Below are 20,810 nucleotides of genomic sequence, written 5' to 3'. Positions count from 1 at the left end.
GGGATAGATTACTTACACTAGTAAGTCAGGACAGGAAGGATCTAGTTAGGAGTCCTTCACTAATAAGCTATGTGATCATAAGAAATGATCTTAACTCCCTAAGCTTCAGATTCTTCATGAACGAAATATAATTTAATAATGTCCCTACTATCTATTTTCGCAAAAGGAAATCATCAGTGTGAAAGTATTCCCAAAAGGTAAATGTGAAAGTGGTAATATCATTATTAGGTGGCATTGCCTCCTAGGGCAACAGCAATGAATGCTGTTCAGTTCTGCCAGGCTTTGACTTATCTGCAAGCTAAAAACAGGGAATGCGAGTAACAGGTCTCCCAAACTCGAGCCTCAGGTAAGCTATGGCCATCTACCTAAAGTCTGACTCACTTAAATGATGAGGGTATCTATAGTCAAGAAAAATCCCTAAAATCAGAAAGGAGCAATAACTAGTAAGTCTAAACTTCCCCAGTATTCAGAAAGAAACAACCAACCCTCCCCATCTTGATATATCCAAAGTGGCCTTTTAGAGCTGCCCAGTCATGGACAACTAAACATATCATACCTCTTTGAGGCATTTCAGCCATTGAAAATAATATGTAGAATGGAAGAGGACAGATCTCTAAGTCATGGGTCAAGAGAAAAGTAACACATGGCCCCAAACTCCTCTTTCTAAGGCTCCTCCCTTTACCCTTCAACAGCACCTTCCTCTCTGAGCCCACTAGAGCAGGACAACCCTTAACACCAAGCTCTTACCAATTTCCAAAGCCACAGTCCATCACAGCTTCTAAAAGGGCCATTTCTTCTTGAGCAGTCCAGCTGGGGTCAAGAACAGGAAAATCTGAGGTCTAAGGAGGGAAAAATTTTGCCTAAGAACAGATGTAGAAATGGAACCCAGCAACCTGAAATGTAGTACTAATTCATACTTAAATGACTATCATTCTCATGGTTTTGAGAGGTACCTAAAGTATATTCTTATTAGTTGTCCATCTCTCCCACCTCTATTTCCACCATTAACTACAAGAGTCTCCAATAGGGCGCCTGCGTGGCTCAGATGGTTAAGCATCTGCCTTCGGCTCAGGTTATGATCCCAGGGTCCTGGGATCGAGTCCCACATCGGGCTCCTTGCTCAGCAGGGAGTCTACTTCTCCCTCTGCCTCTCCCCCTGCTTGTTCTCTCTCTCTCTCGCAAATGAATAAAATCTTTAAAAAAAAAAAAAAGTCTCCAATAAACATTATCACTCAGAAATGCCATGTAACTCATGTAGACATACATATTTTTGAAGATTTCATTTATTTAGCTAGAGAAAGAGTGAGCAAGCAGAGGGAATGGCAGAGGGAGAGGGAGAGAGAGAATCTCAAGCGCTCCACGCCAAGGGTGGAGCCCAACACGGGGCTTGATCCCATGATCCTGAGATCATGACCCGAGCTGAAATGAAGAGTTGGACGTTTAATTGACTGAGCCACCCAGGCACTCCAAAGTATTTTTTAAACTTAGCACAAAGGTAGAGATAAATATTATAGTATGTTCCCACTTAGCTAAAAAAGAAGGCAATACAAATATGTGTATATTTATGTTTTTTTAAACAGAAGAATAAACGATATATTTTAAAAAATGGTTACCTATGGGGAAGGGAGGGACAGAAGCTAAACCTCTCTGAATATTCCTTGTTTGGTACATCTGACTTTGAAATATAAATACTGTATATTAACTACTAAATTTAAAATCTTAAGAGTCAAAAGCAAAATGTAACAAGCCTATGAATTAATTTTAAGGCATAATCACAGAAAGAAAATATCCCACATGACTTTAAAACAGTGATTTGATTGTATATCTCTAGTAGAATACATCTTAGAAGAAAAACGAACTGCTGGGGTGCCTGGGTGGCTCAGTCATTAAGCGTCTGACTTCGGCTCAGGTCATGATCCCAGGGTCCTGAGATCGAGCCCCGCATGGGGCTCCCTGCTCCACACAAAGCCTGCTTCTCCCTCTCTCACTCCCCCTGCTTGTATTCCCTCTCTCGCTGTCTCTCTCTCTCTCTGTCAAATAAATAAATAAAAATCTTTTAAAAAAAAAAGAAAAGAAAAGCGAACTGCCAAAAAAAAAAAATCTTACACTGTTTTCAGGAGTGCTGGTATAGTTATTCTGAGGTTATTATGTGCAGATGTGTTATGGGGTAAAGCAAGTAAGAAATTGCGCTGGTGTCACTGGGCAGTGGGATTTCCGGCTTGGAGTTTAAAAATATATAGATACAAGACCTATGCTTACACAAAAACCTTATGGTCTTATATTTGAATTGGAAGTTTAGTATGAACTTACAATGTACTTTGTCTCAAAATAATAATTTCCTAACACTGTTCAATGAAAAAGTCTAGAAATGATGACCAACCCAGTAGCAATGAACACTTCTAATGCCCAGTATGCAGTCACTAAATACTATTTCCCACTAAGGAAACAGGGCTCTTTGAAGAAAGACCTGAATCTAGGTTCGAGTAAGAAAATGTACCAGAATGAGACTAGAACATTTTGTCATAATGGAAAGCAAAGAGGTTCTCAAAGCCAGTAAGGGTCATGTCAAAAGGATTCAGAGGCCAACTTGTAGAAGCTCCCACTAACCAAAAAATGGAGTTGACAGAGAAATTAAGTAAACACCTAGATACATCAACAACAACAAAAATCTAATTTGAAGAAAAAGATGAAAGATTGAATAAAAAAACAATGTCAGAGTTGTGTGGGATAGCTTCAATATATTGAACACATTTGGAATTGGAGTCCCAGAGGGGAGGAGAAAGAGAGAATGGGACAGAAAAATTAACTTAAGCAATACTGGCTGAAATGTTCTAAATTCAGCAAACTACTTAAATTTATAGACTGAAGAAGCTTAGGAAACTCCAAACAGATAAATTCAAAGGGAAGAATGAGTCACCATATTATAGTCAACTGCTAAAAAGCAAAGAGAAAGAAAACAATCTTGAAAGCAGCTCAAGAATAAACAACATGGTTTCTCTGGATGCTTTCCATTTCTTCAAGCCCTCAATGCCGTGGATTCTCCATATTTAATGTGCAAAATAGCAGAATTTAATAATAATAATAATTTCACACATGCTGTTTAGCTACCACATATTCCCATTTTTCCTAAAGGAAAGATGCACAGGATACATATTAAGTGGAAGAACATTATTCTACACTCTATAGATTCAGGGGCAAATTCAGGATCTTCCTCTTCTTCAAATCTCAAAAAGAAGAAGAGGAGGAAGAGGGAGAAGGAGGAGAAAAAGAAAAGAGAGATGGGGCTTTTTCTGTATCCAACAAAATTTGGTTGAGAATTTAAGAATACAGATTTAAGAATAGAGAATTTAAGAATATAGATTTAAGAATACAGAATTTAAGAATATAGATTCTTAAATTGTAAGTGGTGAGATGTGAGCAAGCAGTTATTGAAGTATGTGTTACAGTATAAATAGGTCTTTGGAATTTGGGAAGACTGAGAGGTGAGAGTCCAGCTCTAAGTGACTCAAAAGGAGAGTAATCAGCTTTTGTAATATTGTCCTTTTCTGTGAGATACAAGAGGGGTGATTGGAGGTCATGAGAGAAGGGAATAGAAAAGATGGAGCATTTTGAGCATTAACAAGGATAATAACTGCAAAGAACTGAAATACATAAAATCTAAATATTTAGAGGATGCCAGGGAACCAACTCATATTTTCAAAATTAGTAAACAAAGGGAAATAATCAGGTATTTTATCCTGCCTTTCCTGGGTGACCACAGAGATGAAACATTTCTTTTTATGGAATTATATTTATTTTTTTAAAGATTTTATTTATTTATTTGACAGACATATAGTGAAAAAGGAAACACGAGCAGCGGGAATGGGAGAGGGAGAAGCAGGCTTCCCGCTGAGCAGGGAGCCTAATGCGGGGCTTGATCACAGGACCCTGCGATCATGACCTGAGCCGAAGGCAGAAACTTAACGACTGAGCCACCCAGATGCTCTAGAATTATTTTAACTCATAAATCAAAATGAGTTCTGGGGGGCACTTAGGTGGCTCAGTCGCTTAAGCGTCTGACTCTGGATTTGACTCATGATCTCAAGGGTTGTGGGATCGAGCCCCATGTTGGGCTCTGCGCTGAGCATGGAACCTGTTTAAGATTCTCTCTCTCCCTCTCCATCTCCCTCTGCCCCTCTCCCCCACCCCGGCTCCCCTATCGTGCATGTACTTTCTCTTAAAAAAAAAAAAGAGTGCTAGTGCTAAGGTTAAAAGATAACTATTTTGCAATCCCTGATGAACAGATCTACACAATGATCAGAAATGAATCTGGTACAGCTGCTATATGTCACTAACAATTTATAGAAAACACAGAAGACCGAAGAACATGTTAAGAGCAAAATTCACACTCTACTAATATATGTAAGACAGAGAACTCATGTTTTTTAAAAATCAAATAAACTATAAGAAACAAGAAAAAGAGTGGGGGAAGGGGGACAGGGAGAGTGGAACACCCACAGAACAGAATACATGTAAGAGGCAACCAACCGGAATGTATGGACCTTATTTGTATCCCAATTAAAACAAACTGTAAAAGTAAAAAAAAATTCATGATACCACTACACTCATGAAACCCACTAGAATAGCTAAAATGAAGAAACCAACAATATCAAAAGTTTGCAAGCACGTGGAACAATCAGAACTCTCATTCATTGCTGGCACAGGTGTAAAATACTACAGCCACTTAGGAAACTTGACAGTTTCTTAAAAGTTAAATATGAATAATCACCTATTCTATGGCCTAGCAATTCCACTCCTAAGTATTTATCCAAGGACAAAAAATGTGTGTCCACAGAAAGCCTTATACAAGAAAAGTTCATAACAGCTTGATTCATAATAGCATAAAACTAGGCAAAGCCCAGGTGTCCATCAACAAGAGAATGAACAGTGTCACATTCATACCACAGAATATTACTCAACAAAAAGGAATGAACTACTACATATAACATGAATACATCTCAAAAACATGCTGAAAGAAACCAGAAACAAGAGTACATGCAGTATGAATCCATTTATATGCAGTTCTAGAATATGCAAAACTGATCTATGGTGATAAAAATCAGAACAGGAATTATTTTCAGGGGTAGAGAAGGGAGCAGAGATATTTTTAAAAAGCTTTTATGACATGACTGGGGAATAAAAAGTGACTTGAATTAAATTTTAGAGAGATCTAGTAAAACATTTATAGATGAAATAAGACGTCTGGGGGATTTGCTTCAAAATAATCTGGAGAAGTGGGGGTTTAGATGAAACAAGATAGGCTAGGAGTTGATAATTTTAAGAGCTAGTAACAAGTATATGGGACTTTATTACACTATACGTGGTAGTTGGGTTACAATGGTAGCCCCCTATTAACTTCTAGAATTCACATCCTGGTGCAGTCCTGTCCCATTTAATATGGGCTGGACCTGTGACTTGCTTAAGGCCTGGCAGCTTCCATTTTTGTGGTTTTGGGAGCCCTGAACCACCACCATGTAAGAAACCTAGCCTCCTTGCTGGAAAGACCATGTGGAGAGGCCTTGGGGGGGGGGGGCAGCCAAGGCTACCTGGAGAAGAACCAGTTAGTTAAAATGTTCCCGCTGGGGGCACCTGGATGGCTCAGTGAGTTAAGTGGCCAACTCTTGGTTTCGGCTCAGGTCATGATCTCAGGGTTGTGAGATCAAGCCCCGCACTGGGCTCTGCGCTCAGCACAGAGTCTGCTTCAGATACTCTCCCTCTGCCTCCAGCTTGTAGGCTTTCTCAAATAAATAAAACCATTAAAAAAAAAATGTTCCAGGGGTCTCCCAACCAATTCAAGCCATTCTGAGGTACCAGCGGTGTGAAAAAAGCCCTGTGGACTTCTAACCTCCGCACATCATGTGGGCATGAAAGCCACCTTCACTGTGCCCAATCTGAATTCCTGACCTGCAGAACTATGGGAGACAAAAAAATAGTTGGTATTTTAAGCCACAACCTTTTGAAGTAGCTATCAGGTAGCAACAGATAACGAAAACACCATTCTATTTTAGGGTAAAAATAAAATTTTGTTTTTTTGAATTTTCTATAAGTTATTTTAAAAAGGTGACAGGAGAGGTCTCCAGATTACACAGGCATTTAGAAATTGTTATACTGGGGCACCTGGGTAGCTCAGTTGTTAAGTGTCTGCTTTCGGCTCAGGTCATGATCCCAGGGTCCTGGGATTAAGCCCCGCATCAGGCCCCTGCTCTGTGGGGAGCCTGGTTCACTCTCTCCCACTCCCCCTGCTTGTGTTCCCTCTCTCACTGTGTCTCTATCAAATAAATAAATAAAATCTTTAAAAAAAATTGTTATACCTTTTGTTGATGACCAAAAAAAAAAAAAACTGATTTGTGAAATTACACTGCTAATAAGCAACACATTTTTATCTGAGTACATACTATGAATAGGCCCAGCACATGAGGTACCATGAGATCCAGAAGAGAAGTTTATGTCATATATTGTCTATGTCTATATTCATCATAATCTAGCAAACAGCATAAATACATATAAATAAGAAAATTCATAGTTGAAGAGCTTATGTTATTTCTAAAACTACTTTAGGAAATTAATTAGTCCTCACCAACTTTACTGTGAGATAAACAAGAAAGACTTTCTACACCAAAAAATAAACGGGCATAAGGGAGTTTTTCTTAAAGTTGAATCAGTGTTATTCAATTCCTGGACCCAATCTCAGACTTACTAACCAGAATCTCTACAAGTAGGGCCTAGGAATCTACAATTTTAAGAAGCTCCCAGGTAATTCTTAGGCACTAAAGTTTAAAATCACTGGTATAAAGGGTGTGGCAGAAAGAGGTGCCTTGACTTGTTCAAGGTTCTAAGAATTATAAGACAAAAATAGGCATAGAACTCAGAAATCCTGATTAATGCACCACCCACCACAGCATGAGTAACTTCCAAAAATATAGCACTGTGAGATGACAAAAGTACTAAAACCCATTTAAAGTTTTCTGTGGCTTCATAAGCAAAAAAAAAAAAAAAAAGTCAAGTTTCTGGTGGCTTCATGTCTAGAAAGTCAAAATTTGGTCATCATTCCTACAGAAGGAAAGATTCTTCTTTTCCTTATCTGGGAATAGATAAGATTGGCAGAAAAAAAGAGAGTATTAGTAACCTCCAAAAACTCCCCAAAGTAAAGGACAAAATTCTGAAATGTGTTTGTATGGGTGTTGAGTATGTGAGAAAAGGATGATGTAATCAGAAAACTTAATTGGCCTTGGAGTGAAACTCAGTGCCTTCAGCATTATGCGGAAGGCATGGTGCCCCGAACAGATAGAGCACAACTGCTTTCCTACAGTGGATAATCATCCATCTACCCAGCCTATATTGAGTTATCCCATAAGGAACTGTGAAAACAATTCCAAGGAAAAAATTTGTGTTCTGGTTCCAGGCATTTTTGTGTGAATTTGGGAAGAATAAATCAATTTTCTGATAATTTGATATGCTGGTGAAATGAACTCAAAGTCATAGATACGTTGACCACATTTTCCCAACCCTTCCTTCATTTTGCAATTGACAAAAGAGAAAAAATTATTCATATGAAAAGACGTTTCACATATCTTATCAGAGAAGTGTCAATTAAAACAAAAAGATGTCACCATACGCCTATCAGAATGGCCAAAATGCAGAACACTGATATCAATGCTGGTGAAGATGTGGAGCAAGAGGAACTCTTATTTGCTGCCGTTGGGAATGCAAAATGGTACAGCCACTTTGGAAGACAAGTTTGGCAGTTTCTTAGAGAACTAAACAACCTTATCACGTGATCAGCAATTGCACTCCTCAGTATTTACCCAAAGGAGCTGAAAACTTAGGTCCACAGAAAAACCTGCACATGGATGTTTATAACAGCTTTATTCATAATTGCCAAAACTTGGAAGCAATCAAGATGTCTTTCGGTAGGTGGATGGATAAACTGTGGTATCTCCAAACAATGGAATATTATTTATTGCTAAAAAGAAATGACCAATAAAGCCATGAAAAGACACGGAGAAAACTTAAATATTACCAAGTGAAAGAAGCAAATCTGAAAAGATTACATACTGCATGATTCCAATTATATGACATTCTGGGAAAAGCAAAACTATGGAGACTATAAAAAGATCAGTGGTTGCCAGAGGTTGGGGGTCGGGGGTGGGGGGGGGAGATGGATGAACAGGCAAGGCACAGACGATTTTTAGGGCCATGAAACTACTCTGTAAAATACTATAATGGTGGATACATGACACTATATATTTGTATAAATCTACAGAATGTGTAACACCAAGAGCTGATTCTGATGTAAATGTGGACTCTGGATGATAATGAGGTGTCAATGTAGGTTCATCAGTTATAATCATCAGTTATAACAAATGTACCACTTTCGTGGGGGATGTTGTTAATGGGAGAGACTATGCATGTGTTGGGGCAGAAGATATAGGGGAAATCTCTGTACCTTCTACTCAATTTCGCTGCAAACCTATAATTGCTCTGTAAAATAAAGTTTAATATAAAAATATCTTATTCCAAATCTTATAATTAGTGGAGAAACTGTAAGACTGAGGTGTTTAGAGAGCAGTAGGGGAAGGCTAGTCAGCTGGCTGCCAAGAACTCTTAGTAAGGAGCATTTTCTTTGATTAATTATGGACAGGATCTGACTCTCAGCATTAGAGGCTCATCTTAAACAGGACCCCACAAATAATCAGACTCAGAAATGCTAATTCACCCTTTCTAAACTTTTAAAGAGACTGAAGTAGATACATTATGGCACTGTGGTAGGCAGAATTCCAAAGATGCACCCCTCTCCCCCCAAGATTCCTGTCCCCTGATTATTCAATCAAATAGTAACTAGATATTGCTGTGAGGGGACTCTGCTGATGGGATTAAGGCACTAATCAGCTGACCTTAAAATAGGGAGAGCAGCCTAGAAAATTTGGGTGGGTCCAACGTAATCACACAAGCCTTTAAAAGTAGAAGAGGGAGGTAAGAGAGGGGCATTTGACTGGCTTAGTCAGAAGAACATGTGACTCTTGATCTCAGGGTCACGAGTTTGAGTCCCATGTTGGGTGCAGAGATTACTTAAAATAAATAAAATTCCCTTTGGTTTATTTTTTTAAAGATTATTTATTTATGTGACACAGAGAGAGCACAAGTAGGCAGAGGGAGAGGGAGAAGCAGACTCCCCGCTGAGAAGAGAGCCCGATATGGGGCTGGATCTCAGGACCCTGGGATCATGATCCGAATGGAAGGCAGACACTTAACTTAAATCTCCTTTAAAGAAGAAGAAGGGGTGCACCTGGGTGGCTCAGTCGGTTAAGTGTCTGCCTTCGGCTCGGGTCGTGGTCTCGGTGTCCTGGGATTGAGCCCCAAATCGGATTCCCTGCTCAGCGGGGAGTCTGTTTCTCCCTCTCACTCTGCCTGCCGCTCCCCCTGCTTGTGCTCTATCAAATAAATGAATAAAGTCGAAAGGAAAGGAAAGGAAAGGAAAAGAAGAAGGAAAAAGGAAAAAGGAAAAAGGAAAGGAAAGGACAGGAAGGAAGGAAGGAAGGAAGGAAGGAAAGAGAAAGAAAGAAAGAAAGAAAGAAAGAAAGAAAGAAAGAAAGAAAGAAAGAAGAAGAAAGAAAGAAACAAAGAAAGAAAGAAAGAAAGAAAGAAAGAAAGAAAGAAAGAAAGAAAGAAAGAAAGGAAGGAAGGAAGGAAGGAAGGAAGAGAAAAAAAAAGAAAGCAAGCAAGCAGGCAGGAGATCAGCACAGAGGAAACAGGAGAGGTCAAAAAGACTCCAGGCATTTTTCATCAATCACCCTCAAGAACTCCTGGACACTGCTAGCTTTGAATATGGAGAAAGGAAGGTCTCAAGAGTCTGAGAGCAAGTCCTGGCCAACAGCCAATAAGGGAAGAGTGGCATCAGTTCTACAACCTCAAGGTGGGGAATTATTCAACAACCTCAATGAGAATAGCAGCAGACTGGAAGTGGACTCTCCCCCAGGGCCTCTAGATAAAGCCCAGGCTAGCAACACCTTCATTTTCACATTATGGGACCTGCAGCAAACAAGGTGAGCCTAACGGTCTTCTGACCTACAGAATTGTTAGACAATAAATTTGTGTTATCTTACGCCACTTAATTTTTGATAATTTGGTATAGAAGCAATAGAAAACTAATACAAGTATAAATGGATTAATTCACAATGTGAAATTACTACTGTTAAGATGCCCAGCCAGTATTCTTTCCTGTAAAAAAAACAAAAAACAAAAAAAACTGAATGGGAGGCCAAATGTAAGAAAACTACTTGGTGAATTATTTTCTGATAACTGACAAAACTATCTTGACAAAGATCTATACACCTCCCAAGCAGACCAGATATTCATTTTGGCTTATCAAAGTGCCCATTCCTCTGGCTAGAACTTGGAAGGGACACTACCAACATCTGCCTCTCATTCCTTCTTTAGAGGTGGCAATATAATCAATCAGGTTCCAGCCAAGTCTTATTCTGGCCCATAAGCCAGTCTATCATATCATTCACTCAATGTTCATTTTATAACTTCACTCTCAGAGGGTAACTAATTTCCCCAAGGCAGGAGGAGGGAGTGCCAGACATTAACTTCACCACTGCCCACATGAACCACATAATAAGATCATTAGCCCAAAAACAGCAACAACACATTTACTATATGTTTATCAGTGAACCTAAAACGCAGTGTACTTCTTATCCTTACATCAGTAAATCTCAGTACTTTTTTTTAATCTTTAGAATTTTTTTAAAGTAAACTCTCCCCCTAACATGGGGCTTGAACTCACAACCCTGAAGTCAAGAGTCACATGCTCTACTGACTGAGCCAGCCAGGAGCCCCTCAAATTCCTTCCAAGTTTGAAACAAAAATCAGAGTATATAAAATGATTTTTAGACTTAAATGCCTTAGTAGTCCATAAAACCCTAAAACACTTACTAGGAAATGATTACCTAATTCAGAAGAGGAGGAAAGAAAAGGGAAGGAGATACTTGGAGAGGAAGAAAAATAGACATTCCCAGTACAACACTTGACAAATTAATGGAAATTCCCTGCAACTTCACCATTACCATGATCTCATAGGTATGATCACTTTGATGTTTCTTGTACTCAAATCCTCGAGTGAAACACTGCAAGAGAAAGGAAAAGTAAGTTACCAAAAAGCTACTTTTTGAAATGCCTTCTTATAGGATAAAAGATGGTTTGGGGGTGCTCTACTCTTACGATGACTTTTTAAGAATTCATTTAATCTTGTCTGCAGCCGCAAGAGGATGGTTACATACCTGATCACAGCTCTTCAGTGGCCCTCACAGAGGAAAAAATAATCTGAAAAAAAGACTTTTTCTAGGACTTCGCCTCTTTTGATAAGAGCATAAGCCCTGGAATCAGACTGAGTAAATTTGAATCCCGGCTCCAAACTTAAGTATTTAGGCAATTCTAAGACAGCTATTTTTTTATTTTAAAACTCCAAAATCAGGATTCATCTTATAATAAAAAGTATATTACAACTTCCATCAGCCGTTTATCATTTCTAAATCTGGGATGCTTCTTATAATCAATAGCATCTTGGAGCCAATAACATGGTATTTGCTGTGTGACCTTGAGCAAATTACTTAAACTCTCTTTGCCTGAGTTTCCTTTATAAAATGGGGATGCTAATCATACCTACTTCATAGGGTTATAGTGATGAACTAAAGGTTAATTCACATAAATTAGTGAATCAAAATAGTGCCCAACAACAAAGTAAGCACTTGTAATTAGTATTATTACTATAATCATCCACAGAATGATTTGTTCTCTCGTTTGTCACCTGCCCAAAGATCACTCTTTAATAACAGCATCATAGGTGCTATCAAAAGGAATAATCCTGGGGGTGCCTGGGTGCCTCAGTTGGTTAAGCGACTGCCTTTGGCTCAGGTCATGATCCTGGAGTCCCGGGATCGAGTCCCGCATCGGGCTCCCTGCTCAGCAAGGAGTCTGCTTCTCCCTCTGACCCTCCCCCTTCTCATGTGCTCTCTCCGCCATTCTCTCTCTCTCAAATAAAATCTTTAAAAAAAAAAAAAAGGAATAATCCTCCAATTCTGTTTCCTATAGTCCCAATACTTTATTTTTGAAGGTTTTTATTTATTTGACACAGAGAGAGAGAGAACACAGGCAGGAGGAGTGGGAGAGGGAGAAACAGGCTCCCTGCCGAGCAGGGAGCCCGATGTGGGGCTCGATCCCAGGACTCCGAGATCATGACCCGACCTGAAGGCAGACACCCGATTGACTGAGCCACCCGGGCACTCCTGTAGTCCCAATACTTTAAATCTACTGGCAAAAACAGTGTTCGGCATTAGGCTGATACAGAGATATAGAATATTCAACAGTCTGTGTCATCCATCTGCTCTGTTCCCCAACTTTTCATTGGTAAAATGCGTAATGAAAGACCAAGTAGAAGGAATAGATTTAACAAGGTATGGTTCTTCTGAGTCTTTGATAGTCATCTCTGAATTTACTATATCCATAAAACTAGGCCAGGAGAGGCAAGCCTCTCCTTAATGAGTTACCTGTAAGCAGAGGAAAAAAGGAGGTGGCCCACATTCAGCACACTTGATATAAGGCTCCATGAGGTAGGAGGAGCAGCCTCGGCAAGGTGGCTTATCAGAGGGATCATCTAGAACAAAAAGAAAAATCTATCAGCTTCAAAACATGTTATGATTACCAAAGTGCAAGGTGAAAATCTGCAAATAACTACACAGGTGGTGAGCTGTGTGGAAGACTCAGCTTGTCTTATGGAGACAAGATGAGCTCTTTCTAAATAAGAAAAACAAAAAATCACGTTCCTTTTTCTTTGAAGGCAGCTTTGTTTCTTCCTATAGTAGTATCTACTACTATAGATAGCATTTAAGTAGATATGACCCCTGCAGAGAAATTTACCAACATAAGCTTTCCCTCCTAGTTATTTTTCCAGGAGAGAAAATGTTACATACTTACACAACACACATATATATTTTTAGATGAAGCAAATCTGACAAAATAGTAATGATTGTTGAATGCAGGTAGTGGCCAACCGTACTGTTCTTTCAAATTTTCTGTAAGTTCGCAAATTTTCATAGTAAAAAGTTGGGGTGAAAAACTCCTTTAAATATGTTTTGTGATACACTACTTTACATCTGAGTTAAGATTTAAACCCAGGAAAGCTCCCTTTCTCCCATGGTAAGCAGAGAGCATAGCTCACCTTCCTCTAGTTCCAATGACCATTATCGTATTGTCTCTGAAATATTAAGGCAAGAACTACAATCTAAACTGTCTAAAGTGATAAAAAAGCAGATTATGTGTGTCCCTGGTTGCCCCAAACTCTGCCTCTCTAGAGTTGTTTTCGGTGATGAACAGTAGGGGTCTAAGAAAACACAGGCTTTGAAGGTAGATGAAAGAATTTAATCTGCTTAGCCTGAGGCAGGATTTCTCACATTCTGTAATAGCATTTTCCTTCCTAAAGCCCAAGAAACACTCTTCAAGGCACCTTTCCCTCCTCAAGTGATGATTATTGTTCATTTGTTTCTAAATGAAGACCTGGAAGAAAATAACAGGGGAAAGAAACATAATCCTTCTGACAATAGCTTCAAAATAAATATATATAACAGCAACTACGCCACTTCTCCCATTTCAAATTTTGACATGGAAGAACAAAAATTGTTGTATATTAAGTGTCAGATGACAATTTTTACCAAATTACTTCTTCCTCACATCCTTTTATTTTAATGATATAAGCTTGTTTTTCTTTCCTCAGGAAAAAATCAGTTACTGACCAAAGTAGAGCTTTTAAACCCTTACATCAAGAAGTAATTATTTTGTAAAAGTAACCCAATTTGTGGTTTTAAAAATTTTAGACAACAAAAGCATAAAGTCATCCTCTATTAACATTCTGAGTTCCAGCCTTTCTTCAATGTATGCATTTGTATATATTTTAACAAAAGTGATACTATATAGGATGTTTTATTGGCTTTTTTCTCACTTGACAATATACTGTCAACATCTTTCATGACAGTATGCTTACATCTTCCTTGTTCTTTTTAATGGATGAATAATATTCCATTGTGTCAATCATCTAACCTAATAGTTTTCAACTGCCCCCTAGAAAGGCATTTTGAAAATCTGAGGAAATGCTTTTTTTTTTTTCCTGCCACAATAACTAAAGAGCACTACTGGCATTTAGCAGGTGAGGACCAGGGATGCTAGATATCCAACAAGGCTCAAGACATTCCTGCACAACAAAGAAGTGACCTGTGTCCTGTACAACTTTCAAATATCCTACCAGACATTCAAAGTTGGTGAGAAATCTGTTCATAATTACTTGACCTAGAACCTAATTCCATGTTACTTATAAAACAAAATGTTTTTGACAGTTTTAATATATATTTAATTTTCCAGGAAGGCAATTGCATGTACTTCTACAGGAGATTATATCTTGTTTTGTTCGGAACTTTACCAAGAGTTATTCAAGCTTGTGGGATTTCTGAGTCACTAATACAACACACATGAATCACTGTGCTTTTGTAGTTGTAAGATTCACAGTGATTCAACATATGGGTGCAAGCATCTGACTACTTAAGTCATTATGTCTTCTACTGAAATCGTGTCTAAACACTGAGATACATATTATTTTATAATAAATTACATTAGTTCATTTTTCTCTTTTGTTTATCCTTTGTATTATAGTTAGGGCATTACTATTTGTTTCTTTGACATCATGGGTGTAGATGTGTTATGTTATCTATGTATTTCATTTCCAAAGAGGAAATGGGCTCTAAAAATATTATAAAAAGAAAAACGTGGGATCTCGTAAGGTTGAAAACAGCTGATCTAATGAGTTCTCTACTGGTGGACATTTATGTTTCCAATTTTTCACTATTATGAAGAATGCTGTTGTGTTCCTCAGAATATATATTTTTCTAGAACTAGAACTATTGGGCGTGCAGAGGGTTTTTGATACACATAGCCAAACTATCCTTCACAAAGATATTTTAGAACTTTTCTATAACCTAAGAGTAAGGAAAGGCTTTTTTACCATCATTCAAAATCCAAAGGCAATGAAAGGTTAATAAATTTGACTACCTAAACAACACAAACAAAAAACTTCCTTGGCAAAAAACACCATATGCAATATAAAAAGGCAAATAAGCTAGAAGAAAATATTTGAAAACATATTACAGATAAAAGACTAACATCCCCAATATACAAAGAACTTTTAAAAATTGAGGGGAAAAAAGAACAAAAATCCTATTGCAAAAAAAAAAATGAAGAGATAATTAGAAAAAAAAACAACAAAAAAAAATGGCCCTTAAACATATGGAAAGACACTCAACTTCACTCCTAAGAGAGAGCTAGACTGAGATATAACTTCTCACCCATCAGACTGACAAAAATTCAAAAGCTTGATAATGCTTTCTTAGTAAGAATGTGGAAAAATAGGCATTCTCATAAACTGCTGATGGGAATACATTAGAACATTATTTGGAATTACAAAATACTACCTAGTTATCCAAATGCTGGAGAGTACTGGAGTACCCACACAATGAAGTACTATGCAACTATAAAAAAAAGAATGAGAACAACCTTTACAAACTAAAACAGTATTTCCAGAAGATTCTATTAAGTGAAAAAAACCAAACTTCAAAAAAAGCACACATAGGATGCTATCTTTCCTATACAAAATGAGGGGGAAAAACCCCAAACAAATATATGTATGTCTGCTTATCTTTGCAAAAAGAAATATAGGACAGCTAAACTAGAGAACAATGAAGTTGGATACCTACAAGGGGTTGGGGAGGGGGAATGGAATGGAGTGGAAGAGACATAGGAAGGAGTAACAATTCTCCAAATATATATTTTTGTATAGTTTTGACTTTTGGAAGTGTACTTACGTTCCTCAAATTTAAAAAATTGAATTAGTAAATATAAAAAGGGAAAACTAAAAGCAGTATGAACAGATGAACCTAACAGTTTTTCAGAAGAACACTGTAACCACACTGAAAAGGAAAAAAAAATCTCAATAACTTACGGACATTTAACAATATACCTTCAGTCTTGGGTGATGCTAACAAATCCTGAACTTGTTGAAGGAGGTCTGTTTTATGCACTGGTATGTGAAAAGCAATTCTGACATAATTTTGGATGTATTAGAAAACTGAGCAAATGAGTAAAGGTGCTGATGCTGGATGTCAAGGTTCTCACTGAGGAAAGGACACACAAATAAGGAATGGGGGAAAACAAGAAAAAAGCTTATGCAGATAAACTGGAGGTATCAATGGGAACTCATGATTTCTTAAAAGTGTATGTACGGGTAAGTAGGTATGTATGTTGGTGTATAGGTATATAGCATATATGCACATATATTTCATAGCTCTGTGGGCCTATGAGCCAAGACACAAAACATGCTAGTAGCAATGACCAGATCTTGGTCTCTAATATCAGTTCTCTTTAAAAGGAACCAGGGCTCCTCGGAGCAGTAGCTGATTCCAGGGCTGGGGCAGAGGAAATGTAAGATTCACCTGAAACATGTAGGCAAAAGGTAAGGAGATGCTCAAAAAAGTGATGGGTGTTATTAAGGATGTAGGAGCCAGAATGAAGGAGCTCACAAGGGTCAAACTGGGACAATCTGAGAGCCAAAATAATTAAGTATGATAATGAATTATAAATCTTGAAAAAAAACAGGAATTCGCACGTCCACACTTACAATAAATATGTCAGTGAAATAAGGGAGCTAGATCTCTTGATTATATAATCAAAAAATTATATATATATCGTATATTACATGTGATAAATACAATTGTATGATTACATATATTATATAATTATCTAAGTGCTAACTAGCAAACGTGGAGAGTGCTGGATTCATAAAAAAGTCATTTTGCATGATAGTGAAGATTGGATCAAGGAAAAATCATAATGGATGTTAAATCTAGGGAGAAATTTTGATGAGGAGTGGGATACTTTATGGCCTCAAAGTGTCTCCCTATGGGTTGTTTATTATACCCAAGGGAAAAATACAAATTATACAGTGGAGAGACACTACGATTGGGTTTTCAAAACCATTATCACCAATGAGGTGTAGAGCAAGAACAAACCCAAAACAAGAAACCTCAATTTTAAAAAAGGGGAGGGAGGAAGGGCCTGTCTTCTTCAAGAGCGTGAATGTCACTAAAGACAAATGCTATGGAACAGTTTAAAGGAAGCTAAAGAAACACAGCATTAATGTAAGACCGACTCCTGACTGTGTCCTGTATTAGAAGGAAAAAAAACACCATGAAGGACAATTGAGTCAGCTTACAAAACTGAATGAACTAGATGGTAGATTGGATAAAAATATTTTATGGATGTTAAATTTACTAGTTGATAACCCTACTGATGTTATGTAATAGAATATCCCTATTCTTAGGAAATAAACACTAACGTGCTTGGGGTAAAGGGCCATGATATATGTCCCTTACCCTTAAATAATTCTGAAAAAAAAAGGGGGGGGTATCTATATCTACCTAAACATACTATAGCATATAAATACATATTACATACAGTGTATATATTACATAGAATGTATATAATGTATATTCATACAGAAACAGAATACATGCAAATGGAGTAAGAAGTTAACAGTGTATGCGGATTCTTTGTACAATTCTTATTCTTCCAACTTTCCTGTTAAGTTTGAAATTATTCCAAATAAAAAGTTTTAAAATATTTTATTTATTTATTTTCGTATTTTAAAAAGGGAACGGGAATGGTTTCAGTTTACACTTCCAGCATAAGGAAAATCCATTTAGGTTTTCTTCATGTGTAAAATGAGAGATTTGAATTAGATGTGTTTGAAGCCTTCATTCTGTCCTAAATTTATACATATATAGGTGTGATGAGAGAGTAAGTAAGAGGTCCTTTAAGATATTGCTGAAAAGGAAACAATACCTCAAAAGTGCCTTTCTGTTTCTTCTCATTGGGACACTACTAACATCTAACGACAGAATTTCTATTTCTTCCAAATCTCTTATCATCAGAAACAAAGAAAAGGTAGTGTATTTTTTTCTCCATAGTTGTGGCTGCCTGAATTTATTTCACACACGCACCATAGTTTTCTGATTATTATACTGTGGTTCACTCTTAGAACACAAGTTCCCCCTGAAAGGGAAGGGGGAAGAGAAGCATGTCTTTTATTCTACCACTGACATTATTTTTTATCAAGGCATCTAAAATATATTATCGAATCTAAAGAGAAATCCAACTACTTTCTTAAGTCTAACTGCAGGTTAATCATATGCCTGAGCATAGTTTTCTTACAAGACCTAGGGTGATACGATTGTGTCATGTGTTTAGTGGGCAATCAATAAGTATTGGTTAATTTTATTTTGATTTGATACTCTTTTTCCTTTAGGATCAGATTCGCAGGGCTTTGTTTAACTTCAAAGTGCTTATTTTTCTTCTTTGATCAACTTCCACTTGAGTTTGCCGTTAATATTCACCTGGGTCTTATTCCTACTATACTTACTGCTAAAGGAACCCAAACGGTCCATTCCCTAAAATTTGCAAACAATCTTGTTTTGATCTTCCTCAATGCGGCACTCCTTCAAGGAGATGTCAGAACTGGTCAACACATACAGCAAAGCTTGATGACTCCCTATGAACAAACAAAAGTGGCATATGGATCAGAAAATAATTCAAAAGGACAAGATGCAGAGAAGACAATGCAATGTACTCAATTCTACCACATCCTAGCTTTGTAATGCTAAGCAAATTATTTTATCTTTTTTTAAAATTTTGTTTTAAGGGTTTTTTTTTTTTTTAAAGAATTATTTGAGAGAGAGAGAGAGAAAGTGCATGCAAGAGTTGAGGGAGGGAGAGAGAGAAAATCTCAAGTAGACTCCCCACTGATCATGGAGCCTGACACAGGGCTTGATCCCACGACCCCGAGATCATGACCTGAGCCAAAATCAAGAGTTGGACACTTAACCGACTGAGCCACCCAGGCACCCCTGTTTTATTTATTTAAGTAATCTCTACACCCAATGTGGAGCTCGAACCCATGACCCTGAGATCAAGAGTTATATGCTCTTCTGACTGAGCCAGCTAGGCTCCCCAATTATTTTGTCTTTATAAGCCTGTGTCCCCCTCTGTAAAGTGGGTATGAGAAACAGTATCTACCTCCTACAGTTATTGTGAAGACTAAATACCAAAATCCATATAAATAATGCACCGTGGTGGTTGGCCCTTGGTAAGCCCTCTATAAAAGGTACATATCTCTAATAAACAACTATTGTTTTTCTCTACCCAGTATCATTTCTCTCCTTAATCCTCTTTCCATTGGGACACTGACTCACCCACATTTCATATGGTTCTGGTGGGGTTACCAATCACAATACTCTAAACCCCACCCCGACAGCTAAAGCCACCAGATCTCTTATGAAAATCTCAATCTTGAGTAAGACATACAAGGACAGACGTCAAATGGGGCCCAGTCATTCACTAATCAAAGAATTTGGTCCAGAGCTCTGGCTATTGAGATCCCCATCCCCAAGCGTGGCCCAACTGTTTAGATTTTTTCTCATTTGTCTATCTTTCTAATAATACTTTAATATGAATGACTTTCTATTATGAAAAACCAAGGAACCCTGTCTATTACGACATACATTTGTTCACTTTCTCTTTGAATAAATACTTAATGTTTGAACAATGTACAAAGTATTTTCTTGAAGGCAGAAATGAAATCATACTTCACCCTAAGTCAAGAAAACATCTCTCCTTCTATAGTCCTACAGCTTCTTAGCTATCTCTTTTCTGGCAAACCATTCTACTTTTTGAGGGATTACTTCTGAATGCATATTTTTTTCCCATTTGTAGACTAAATGAAAGCAGGGACTACTATCCAATACACATCTGTACACTTCAAAGTGCCAAACACAGAGAAAGAACTCAATAAACCAAACGTAATGGACAAATGTTAGTTTTACAACAGGTTAATTCATCTTTAGTTCTCCTGGAGTGACTTCTTTCACCTGGTATGCTGAGCTTGGGGTATAATTCATCCTTAAGTCTGTATGACATTCAGATAACATGGCTGTCAATAAACTTGTCTTTTTTGAAGTGGGCTGGGATAGGGTGGTTCTTGCTCTACTCTCGTCCCAGAAGAGTTAGTCTTGAAGAAAAATGGGTTTAGCAAGAGGTATTATGCATTCAGTAATAAAATAATGGCCAACATTTACTGACTTTTCTCATATGCCAGGTACTGGGGTACCACTCACTGTATGTGGATTATCTCTGAATCCTCACAACCTTCAAGCATGCTGCTTTTTCAAAGAAGAAAGGAAGCTCTGAAAGACTGCTACTTGCACAATGTCTTAAAGGTAGTGAACAGCAGCGACCTTCAACAAAGGTTAATAGAGATGGTCAAGTAAAGAATACGTAAACACTCCATGTCATAAGCACAATATTGCAAAAAGCAGAATTTTCTTTTTTCCTCTCCTTTTTTCTCACAAGAGACATTTCTGACACTGACATCCATAAAAGGGTGGGGGGTAGCTCCAAATTAACATCTACCAAATTCAAAGTCACTGGGAGGTAGAAGGCAGGCACCGCGAAGAATGGCATTCTGTGGTGCAGAGTACAGGTGCAGGGTTTGGAGTTTTGCAGACAAGGCGGAGCTCCTCACTTTGTTCCTTAAGCTGTTTAATCTTGCGCAAGTCATTCTACCTGAGCCTCAGTCGGCCTCAAAATGGAGCTGAACTACCTAGTGTGTAAGGCCTACTTGA

General features: G+C 37.8%; 1 protein-coding gene across 4 annotated transcripts in view; it reads right to left on the bottom strand.

Moving 5' to 3' along the window:
- The window catches only part of TADA2A (transcriptional adaptor 2A), a 48,629-nt gene that overhangs the window by 27,374 nt on the left and 445 nt on the right, over positions 1-20,810 (bottom strand). For 2 of the 4 annotated variants that reach the window (XM_028109296.1, XM_028109300.1), the window contains exons 2-5: positions 18,554-18,682; positions 12,585-12,691; positions 11,106-11,165; positions 748-839 (exon numbers count right to left, since the gene is read on the bottom strand). In XM_028109296.1, the coding sequence (XP_027965097.1) occupies positions 748-839; positions 11,106-11,165; positions 12,585-12,691; positions 18,554-18,578 (284 nt within the window). In that variant the 5' untranslated portion in view covers positions 18,579-18,682. Of the gene's footprint in view, positions 1-747; positions 840-11,105; positions 11,166-12,584; positions 12,692-18,553; positions 18,683-20,268; positions 20,424-20,810 lie in introns of all 4 variants that reach the window. The other 2 variants (XM_028109298.2, XM_028109297.2) reach the window with 2 other exon arrangements.

Source organism: Eumetopias jubatus, unplaced genomic scaffold (assembly GCF_037043125.1).
Source record: "Eumetopias jubatus isolate StellerSeaLion01/CBP00866 unplaced genomic scaffold, mEumJub1_p1.0 scaffold_10, whole genome shotgun sequence".
Lineage (NCBI taxonomy): Eukaryota > Metazoa > Chordata > Mammalia > Carnivora > Otariidae > Eumetopias > Eumetopias jubatus.
This window is presented reverse-complemented; position numbering and strand designations above follow the sequence as displayed.